The sequence below is a fragment of the Morone saxatilis genome, unplaced genomic scaffold (assembly GCF_004916995.1).
Source record: "Morone saxatilis isolate NCDOM2014 unplaced genomic scaffold, NCSU_SB_2.0 Contig20, whole genome shotgun sequence".
Lineage (NCBI taxonomy): Eukaryota > Metazoa > Chordata > Actinopteri > Moronidae > Morone > Morone saxatilis.
The window spans coordinates 4272366-4283092 of NW_023339763.1; the positions used below are offsets into that span (position 1 = coordinate 4272366).

A 10727-nucleotide genomic window follows, 5' to 3' on the forward strand; every position below is an offset into this window, starting at 1 on the left:
ACAGTGGCTACAGGCAGAGGGCTCGTGCTTCTTTACCCTCCTCTTCTCTAAGTCTTTCTGAAGCGTCTCTACTCTCGACTTTTCGAGGAGCACACACTGCTCAAGCTGTCGAATATGGGCATGCTCCAATTTCGTCTGAGTCTACAGAAAGGACACAAAGAGAAAGACAGAGAGGAACAAAAGAGCGATAGAAGAGAAGAAACTCAAAGGGAAAGAGACCCATAAAGATCCAAGGGGAATGATAGAGATCAGAACAACAGTCAACATAATGATGAGAGGGAAGTCGACAGCAGCTCTGAAACAGACTCTGAAATGAGTTGATCATATGATAAGGAGACTCGAGGAGAAGAGGCTTGTGATTGAGGTCAGTTCAGTTTCAGGCTCTGAGGACAACTCTATAACACATTTGTCATGTATAAAAATTCCAGTCTGTATTGTTTAGTGGCCTTGCATGGTCGAAATACAGCGTGCACTCATATAGGAGGTAATACGGTACAATTAACCAACTGATTTAATCATGTGTATATTGATTCTCATTAAAGACATTATTAGTTCAGTCAAACTGAAGTTGATAGTGTGATATATGAGTTATGTGATTGGCTGTTTTGGGGGATTCTCGCTCTGCACGTCCAGGGATGGCTATGATTATAGGATAAGGTTGGCGATATTCTTCTATTATTGTCAATAAAGTCCTTTAAAAGACCAAAACAAACAATGAACTGATCGAGTATTGTCTGATATAGCCTCTTCCTCTTTGCCATAGAGCTCCACTGTTGTCATTACTGAGCCACGCTGTTGCACAGGATAAAATGTTCCTTCATTACCATGAACACACACGCCACATACACCGTGCTGCAGCCCCAAATACTCACTAGAGCCCCAAATATGTATTAATCTGTAGCTGAAATTAGTCCCCAATATATGCACTATATACTCATGTTTGAGTAACTAAACAGCTACAGTGCTCAGTTTTAGAATATTATTTTTCTTCAAAGTAATGAGTGTGAGGCTGGGGACTACATACAAAGTACGGAAGGCAGAAAGCACTGAGAGACAGACTCACATACTAATGGTTTTGGTAGTTTCATGTAATTATTTATCTTAACAACAAGAAAATTACAAAATATCACCAGCCTTATCCATTATCACTCCAGCCTACTGTGTTTTATCCACTTCTTTGTGTAAAGATTGCTTCCAAACAGAATATTATGCTACATGATAAAAAGGCAAAAATTAGTATTCTCCGCTAGTAGTCTTGACCTTTTTGTCTGAAACTTTTTAGAATACTTCAGTCACCATCGTACAGCCTGTGCAATCACAAATGTGTCTCTTGCTGTATCCACTTGAAGGCTAAACAGAAGGACAGCCGCATCGAAAGTGAACAAATTACATTTACCTTCCATTCAGGTTCTTTCTCGAGGGACACGCAGGAGAGAGGACAGATAGGGTACCTTATCTAACGGATTTCAGACTTTTCTGCATAGCTTAAAAAATGAGGTACAAGTCACACCTTCATTGAAGTAAGACATTTATTCATGGTTTTTAAATCCTCGCATTTTCCTTGGCTTTTGGCCCCAAATGTGCTGCTACTAAAAGCTCTCTTTTCGTGAAATATGTGTATTGCTGGGGTAGGCAGGCAGCGCAGTGACTGGGGTAGCTGTCAATCAACTGCTGAGAGGGGTTCAAGTCCAGATCGTCCTCCCTGCTGAAGCATCACTGAACTCCTCATCTGAATTTTTTCTCATTAAATCGATTTGAAATGTTTGTATGTGGTCTGCAGGAAATGTTGAGGAGCCCACATTAAATTTGCTTTTGTGCATTCAAGCCATCCTCCTATCTTTACTGCATATATAAACCCCCATTATAAATCTTCCCTCTACCTTCTCAGGGTCCATGATATCAAGCACATACATTCCATTATTGATACAGTTTATAGGTATTGGTAATGCTGATAAATACCTCCAGGTCTCCTTTGGTGATGGATTCCTCCTCTACTCTGAACTGGAGGTCCTCCACTTTCCTGTAAAAACGTTGTGTGAGATGTGGCACAGAGGGTGAAAACATCAAAGGATCATGGGCTTGCAACTGTGTAGTATTTGATTCACTAATAATTACCAGATAGGCTCTAATAAACTAAAGCTTAACTACTTTTACAGCAGCAATGGGGCAGCATGTCTTTACCTGCTGTGTGCAAACATGGTTACACAAATAAGGGTATTTTTCTCAGCCTCACACTTTGTAGAAATTACAGGTTTTGTCCCAGTAGTCATGAGAGATAGAGGCCGTATCAGGAATAGTTCAACATTTTGGGAAACAGGCTTATTTGCTTTCTTAATGAGAGTGAGACGAGAAGATCGATATCAATTTCATGTCTGCGTGATGCCGTAGCTGAAGCAAGGATGTGTTAGCTCGCCGTGAAGACTGGATCTGTTTTTGGTTTCGTCAAAAGTGAAAAAATAAACCCACCAACAACTCTAAAACTGTCTTGTTTACACAGTGTGTCTCATTTGTTTAGTCCGAACACAAACACAAATGTGAAAGCCAGAATTTCTGATATTACGGTGCAACAATTTCTTGACAAACAACAATTTATCTATCTGCCCAGTCCTTCTGTGCAGCGTCTCTGGCTCTAGCGCGGGGTTGCCAGGATTGGCCCGGTGACCGCAGGTTTTGATCCGTGAAAAGGAACAATGGTACCAAAACTGGCAACCTCACTGTGACGACAGGAACCTCTGTAGGAGCACTGTGCCAGGCATGGTTGTCAAGAAATAGTTCCAGCACATAATATATTTCTGTTTATGTACAGATAAAACCAACAAGATGTGCTGTTGATTTGTGTTAGTGTTCATATCAACCGTTAAACTCAATCTCAGAAGAAAGCAATAAAGTTTATTAAAAATGTCTGAAGAGAGACCATGGTCAGTGTTTCAGACTTCAATTCCCTTGTTAAGAACAATTCTGTTTTCAAATGATTATGTGAAATTGTAATGACTTATAGGATGAAAGGAACAAAAATACAATTGAATGTTTAATGATCTGAGAATGTATTTTTGTAGAGACTCGTGGATCCAATTATAATACCAAACACCATACAGGAGAGGTAAAGTAGTGACTTACCTTTTTTCTTCTTCCAGCTGATTGGTCAGTTCCAGCTTATCTTTCTGTGTGCTGGCCAACATGGCTTTGACTTGCTGGAGGGTGTTCTCATTCTCTGTTACATACTGTGGATAGTAGGAAGAAAGGCGTTTTACGAGACGCTACTACAGACAGATTTATTGTTAGGAGTTATCTAACAGTGGCTCTGTTTACGGCTTCTATTCAGCCGTCCTTCCACAGATCATTGTGCTTCGTACCTGTGTGTGCTGCACCTTGAGGACGCTCAGCTCCTTCTCCACTTCGCAGATGTGGCTGGTGGCCTTGGCCATGTCGGCTCGCTCCAGGTCCCTCTCGGCCAGGAGCTGCTCGATGTGCTGCTGCTTCTCCTTCAGGGCCTCCTGGAGCGCGGTGGTGCCTGAGATCTTGCGGGCGTAGCGTGACGATGTCTCCGTCAGCTGAAAGGGGGAAAAAGGACATAAGATTAGGAAATTTGTGCAGTGGAAATGATGGAAATGTAAAGGGAGTGAGGGGAAGGGAAGAACGTGAGAAAACAAAGAAAGAAGTAGGTGGAGATGTTGGAAAAAAGTTATTAAAAATGTATTAAAACATTTTGAATTTATAAATATTGGACACAATTTAATCAGCTTCATGTTCTCCACAGATCACATCTGGTTTTTTTCTCATAATAACATAATCTAATTATATAATGATCACAGAAAAAAACGCTTCCTGTGATCTCGACATAACAGGCTTTGCTTTCTTGTGAAGTAATATTTTACAATTATAAGAAGACATACAGTCAGTTTTCATGATCATGGAATAACTATTTTGCAAACCTTAAATGTGATGTAATTTCATTATTTCCTGATTATGAAAAGGAAACGTGTGTTATCCCTAAGAAAACAATGCCTCTTACACTGAAATGAATTAGTTCAAATTAGAAATGTGTTATTTCATTATGTCATGATACACAAATAATTCAAAATACCAAGCCTTTTGTATAAGTAGCAAAACAATGATGTTGGGTAAACACTGAAGTGAACAGTGTTCCTTTAGGATTACTTACACATTAAAATATAAAATAATAAACTTTTTCCACTCAAATTTTGGCTACACAAGGCTCCAAACGATAATTATTTCTCAGTTTTCTCAACGCCTTGGTCTAAATTTTGAAGTCCTGAAAGATGCAATATTTTCTTTGACCACTAGAGTGTGCTCTTTGAAAGGATTCCTGCCTGACCTATAAGAACAGTTCGATTCTGTGGCCTTTGTCTAATTCAACAAGCTAATGCTGGTAGCTCTTAGTGATAACATACTGTACATAATCACAACATAAACATTTCACAAATGTTTTTTTCTGCAGTATTTCTGGTCTGCACACTTTGAAGAAAACTGAAATGCTGACTGGAGTTACTGGATGTTGCACAGGTCATGAACTCTTGTTTTTGTGTAGGCGCCTCTATAATCTATTACAGCATGGACTGCAGGCAAGTAATGTATACTTTGATGAATGTTATTAATATGAACTCTCTTTATTATCATCACAGCCATAAATGCAGTGACCGACTGACTTTGTTAAGTGTGTGCTATACGATTCTTAACTAAATCTAAGCTTCTGTACCTGCAATCTACGGACAACACGACCTGTGAGCTTTAGAATATTTTGTGCAGCGTGATCAGCTTGATAATTCTGAGTGGCTGCTTCTCAGCGCTGTCTGACACTGCTGCCAACAATTAAGGAAAGTAAAGGGGAGTGTTCTCCATTCCAGATTTGGCTTACAACCAGAAGCTAAAATCAATGTGAGATACCCTGACGTCCCATTCATTTGAGCCGTGCCCGAGGATATTAGTCTCGTTGGAACGAGCTACTTGAGCTCTCGTTCAGCTGCAGGTTTGCAGACTTGTCACGGAGGGACAAAATGCAAAGTCAGTGAATCACAGGCTCACACTGCCCAGCCAGAATATGCAAATTATTAACTGCTCAGCAGATAAGGGAGTATTTCAATACAATGAACCCATTCATCATCCCGCTGTTTGAATTTGTAACATTGAACCAAAAAGTCACACTTTAAACATTTTTACTGCGATCAGGCATCGTAATATATTTGTTTATACTATACATTACTATATTATAAATTAGAATTATAAAAAGAGATCAATAAGGATAATTAGTATTCAAAGGAGTGGAAATTGAAAACGTTTTAGTTTTTTACTGATAAAAGGGGAAAATTATAATAAATTATAAGGTCTCTTAAAATTATGTTCAAGAACATGCCATTTCAAGACACTTTTATATGTTATTTTTATGTTGTGCCCATTCCCTGAAATTCTTGCTGTAATTATGTACACCTTGAAGCACTGGTTTTGAAAGCCACTGTAGAAATAAAGTTTACTTACTCACTTACTCTAAAGGAATAATTTTGGAAATATGCTATTCAGTTTGTTGCAAAGAGTTAGACGAGAAGATCGACACCACTCTCATGTCTGTACGGTTAATATATAGCTGGCACTAGCAGCCGGTTAGCTTAGCTTAGCTTAGCATAAAGACTAGCTAGCCTGGCCGTATCCAAATAAAACAAAATCGGCTTCAAGTGACTCAATTAAACTTGTTATATATTGTTTGTTTAGTCCATATGAAATTAATCATGTGTCGGACTCTCTCTTGGCTGGAAACAGTAACTTCCTGGAGTCTCTGCTGGTTTCCTGGCAACCTCATTGTGAGGACATGACTGTTAATAGCTTCATGTTTACTACACAAACACGACAGCGGTATCGACCCTCTCATCTAACTCTCGGCAAGAAAGCAAATAAGCCTATTTCCCAAAATGTCAAACTATTCCTTTAAAGAGCACATTACACTGTCTGACCAGCCCGTCTGCTTTCAGTATGAATTTAAAAGGTATTGCAGTCATCTTACCAGTCCAGCTCGGCTCGGTCGTCCACCCACAGAGGAGGCCACCGAGCTGACTGAACTGATGGAGGAGCTGCTGGGGCTGTGGGCCAGAGAGGAAACCCCCATGGCCACCCGCTTGCTCTTCTTAGCCTTGGCCGGGCTGGTGGAGGGGAAGCCGATGCGGATCACCTTGTGGTTCGGAGCAAACAGGCCGAACTTGGGAAGACACTGAAAGTATCTGCAGGAAGAGGAGGAGGGAAGATAAGCGAGAGGTTAGGAAGTTCACAGAACTGCTGTATGATGATGTTACCAATACATAATCAGTTAACAGAGTCCCTTTGTGTTTCGTTTGGGTATTCAAAAAGCTTTATTAGGTATTCAGGTACATTATTAAGCATGGACATGAAAAATGTGGATGGAATTTTTACAGGAGATAATTATCTTCTTTTGCCATCTGGAAATGTTTCAGCTTCAAACCAGGTATAAATATGCCTTACAGCTCCTGCTGCATCACCACCAATTAAATGGCTAATCATTAAAACTACCTATAAAGCTGTAAAACAAAACCAGCATGACAAGTGTAAGGAGGCCGGAGTCAGCTGCAGCATTGCAGAGCAAGGAATCAGTTAAATGCACAATATTGTATTATTGAGTCATTTTCTAATAAAAAAAGGCAAACCATGCTGTTTCCAGCATGTAAAATAAAAGAATTTACTGCTTTCAAGTAGATTTATTTTATTAATCCCCAACGGGAGAATTCTTTTTTCACTCGTTTCAACACAATCACACACACACAGGGTTTATAGACATCCAGATGTGGAGAGACGGTAGAGTGACGGGCTGCCACGTAGCGGTGCCCCAGGAGCAGTTAGAGGTTTGGTGCCTTGCTCGGGGTCACCTCGGCAGTGCCCAGGAGGTGAACTGGCACCTCTCCAGCTACCAGTCCACACTCCATAATGTGGTCAACCACCTGCCGCCCCATTTCTTTGTCATATATGAGAGTAAACTGTCTGCTGGACTCACAAATCAAGTCATTTTTAATGTGTCACTTTGGGGCCTAGGAATGTTTTTTTTTCTTTTTTTATTAACTGCAGCAATACTAATACTTCTACTTATCTTTCTTAGACATCTTTCCAAAGAATCTTCTGACTATCAAGGAGGATTTTCATTTGAGTAATGGCTGTGTTTTGATATAATGAAAGAATGTGCACGATATAAATCGTTTTTAAGTCTATAAATTTATAATGGTGGGGGGGGGGGGAGAATATGTGCTGTGCTAAGGAACATGTCTGTGGCTTCTGTGAGGTGAGAAAATGGAAATAATAAATATGATATAAATGTGTTGAATATGAAGCCTAAAACCACACCCCAACCAATGGTGCAGACCCGCTCTGGCCTAGAGGGTCAGTCAGTGTAATTTCATGGACAAAAAGATGAAGGAACAAAGAACAAACAACTGAACAGATGGACTCACAGTCTTCCACTCAATTTCCTTTTAGGGGAAAAAGCTAAGGAATTTGGGCAGCTTAAAGCATACATTGTGTGTGTGTGCGTTTGTGTTTGTGGCTGTGTGTGTATACCTTGTACCAGCTACTGCACCATCATTCTTCCCCAGGGGTTCATCCAGCTCGACCCCACACCATTCACCCTTAGCGAAGTCTGTCTCTCCCATGTAGCGTATGACTCCCATCTTAGAGCCTCCCACCTACAACACAGACACACAGAAAGAAAGAAAGAAAGACAAGTTAAATGCAATCTCAGTAAGTAAACATGAAGCTACAGCCAGAAGCTCGTTAGCTTAGCTTAGCACAAAGAGTGCAAACAAGGGGGAACAGTTAGCCTGACTCTGTCCAGTAGTTACAACCAGCGGAAACAGCACACAACCCTCCCAGAGAAGCTAGCTGTCCCCCCCTTTCCACTATTTGTGCTAAGCTAAGCTAACTGTTGGCTGCAACCAAGATATAAAATAAATAAGCATATTTTCCCAAATATCAAACTACTTCCCTTAAGATTGGTAATAATAAACACTATTTTGGTTCTGCTATTGATTTTTATATTGAAAATCAACATAATAAATCAATTTTCGTTTCAATATCTTTCAATATGTGACTTAAAGGTAACTTAATCACATAAAATGACATAAGATTCACTACAGTTAAAAGCTGTTGTTTTCTTCTTTATGACTAGATTTAGCTTTAAAGATAAAAGATAAAGTTTTATTTAGTTAACAGAATTACCAATATGTTCATCACAGGCTGTTTTTATTTATAGATAAAACCTGTGGATAAATCCGTAAGTAAATGTTGTTTTAGCTTTATCTATGGCCAGCTCAACAGGTAAGCTAGCTTTAACTTGACGTAGCTCTCTGTTTGTGACGTTCACACTGACACATTTTATGGATATATGTAATATATTCAATGCATAACAATAACAGTATAGAACAACTGCTAAACTGTACAAAGAACACAAATAGTGAAAACAATTAATGGATTTTGAGCAGATTATTTCCCGTTAATATTCATCTTCGATTAGTTTTTAGAAATGTCTTCTACAATTCAGTCAGCAATATGTCATTTTTTAAAATTTTGAATTATTATACAAACTCAATAGACTTCTTTTCTTTCTGTGTTCTGACTGTTATATAGCTCTTTGGTAGTTTTAACTTTTCTAATGCAGGATAAGGCTGTTTAACAGAGAGTGCAGGCTCTGTGAATATAGCTTGTGTTTAGTTTAAATAAAAATCAAATCAATTTCTCTATAGCACTGTGGAAGCAACTGACAACATAATGGATAAATATGTTTTAAGACTACAGAGTTATATGTAACTGTGCATGTCATTACTGTGTGAATCAACAAGTATTTTAACAAGGTTGTGTCAAGAATTCAAATGGAAAATCATCTGTCCATGGTGATATATTTAAGTTGCCACATAGTCACGCCTTGAAGCTCTGTGCTTCCCAGTTAGAAACATTGGTTTCCTGTTAGGAAGTAGGTCTAACATCCATACTCATTGCCACTTGGGTCAGCCAAAACTGACTAGAACAGCTGCTGAATGTCTTTCACACATGGTGACCACATGTATGAGACATAAAAACTCATCAACATGTACAAACATCCCGCTGGTCACAAATCCTCCAATGACTAAGAGAAACGCGTAGGATAACACTGCAGAAAGACTTCCCTGATCCTCTGTTACAATTAGGTTTGACCTTTTACTCCAAAGAGCATTGTGCTCTTCCTTCGTTCATAATAAATCAACCAGCCAATTAAATTTTTTAACTATTATTTTCATTATTTTCCTAATAATCAATGTTTATAACGGTTTAAAAATGTTTGGTTTAATCTGAGCTATAAGTCAATCCCCCAAAATATTCAATTTATAATCACATAAAAATAAGAAAACCAGCAAAACTTCACACTTGAGAAGCTGAAGCAAAAAGTGTTCTAATTTTTTATTGAATGATAGCTTACCAAAATATTTGCTGAATCATTTTCAATCAATTTTCAACAACTAATCCATTTATCGACTTATTATTTAAGCACTACTTTTTTTTTAGCAGCATCTATACCTGCAGCAATTTATCCAACTATAAGACAATAATCCCATTCCCAGGCAGTTATTAATAAATTAATATACAGAATGTGGGAAGGCACTGCAGATGTTTCAGCACCACAGCTGCTCATTTATTGAGTTTTATTAATAATACCGAGCATTCATTTCACATTTAAGAACCACAACCTTTGAAAAAAGGCTTCCTTTTTTTTGTGCAAACAGGTTCCATATATAAACACTACTGACTACCAGGTTTAGGAGCTGGATGCTGAATACAAAGACGAACCAAAAGAAAAAGGGTGAAGAGTGAGTCACTCTTCAGCTTTCGATTGTCAAATTAATATTCCACTCCCCTGTCTTGTCCTTCTCCTAAACCAGAGAGGCCGAAAATGAAAACGTGGCAAGAAACACTGTGGTGTCACAAGACATTAAACTGAGATGGTTCGCCGTCAGCCGGGCTGTGTGATGTCTCAGTGACTCAGTGTCAAAGCGCCAGCAGTGCTAAGACAGCCAGTCAGTACAAGCCCCGTCTTGGCGCCTGTTATTGCCAATCTCATCTAAAAGCTCAAAAGGTGGTCAAGGACAGTTCCACAGCAGCTAAACCCCTACCTCAAGAGTCTTACCTCAGGCTGTTACCATCTCTACTTGAACATGCTATACTGAACTACTAAGACATAAACTGTCATCCTTGGTGAAGTCCTTGCGAGCGCAAATGGAAACAGTCGAAGCTGGGGGCCCATAATCAGGCTGATCCTAAATATAAGCAACCAAATTTTATTTTAAACCAAATTACTAATCATTACTTATTAAAACAACAAAAAATAACATTTTATTTATTGTTGCTTTAGTAAAATGTATAGCCTATTTTATAATGAAAACCCTCTTTCCTAAAAAAGGGATTAAATATGTTTTTTGGGTATGCAACATCAAAAGGCGGCTGGCCACATAACCTGAGGAATTCACTGATCTAAACTAACTACTGGCTAATGTTACAGTGAATTACCTTGCAATGCCAGGAGCAGAGGGAAAAAAAGGAGCTGGCAAAGGCTTTAGACCCAGTGCTTTTTTTCCAGCCCGCTCAGAAAGCTGCTCCCAGCCACGCTGAGGAGGCAAACAAAAGCCAGGAGGCTAACGTTACAGATAACGTTACCAGCCAAGAGGTAGCTAGTGTCAGTGAAGGAGCCA

General features: G+C 39.1%; 1 protein-coding gene across 5 annotated transcripts in view; it reads right to left on the reverse strand.

Moving 5' to 3' along the window:
• clip2 (CAP-GLY domain containing linker protein 2) overlaps window positions 1-10727 on the reverse strand; it is a 42175-nt gene that overhangs the window by 15999 nt on the left and 15449 nt on the right. For 3 of the 5 annotated variants that reach the window (XM_035666526.1, XM_035666525.1, XM_035666527.1), the window contains 6 exons: window positions 7570-7694; window positions 6014-6227; window positions 3354-3551; window positions 3118-3221; window positions 1960-2020; window positions 37-141 (listed from right to left, as the gene is read on the reverse strand). In XM_035666526.1, coding sequence (XP_035522419.1) covers window positions 37-141; window positions 1960-2020; window positions 3118-3221; window positions 3354-3551; window positions 6014-6227; window positions 7570-7694 — 807 coding nt within the window. The remainder of the gene's footprint in view (window positions 1-36; window positions 142-1959; window positions 2021-3117; window positions 3222-3353; window positions 3552-6013; window positions 6228-7569; window positions 7695-10727) is intronic. The other 2 variants (XM_035666528.1, XM_035666529.1) reach the window with 1 other exon arrangement.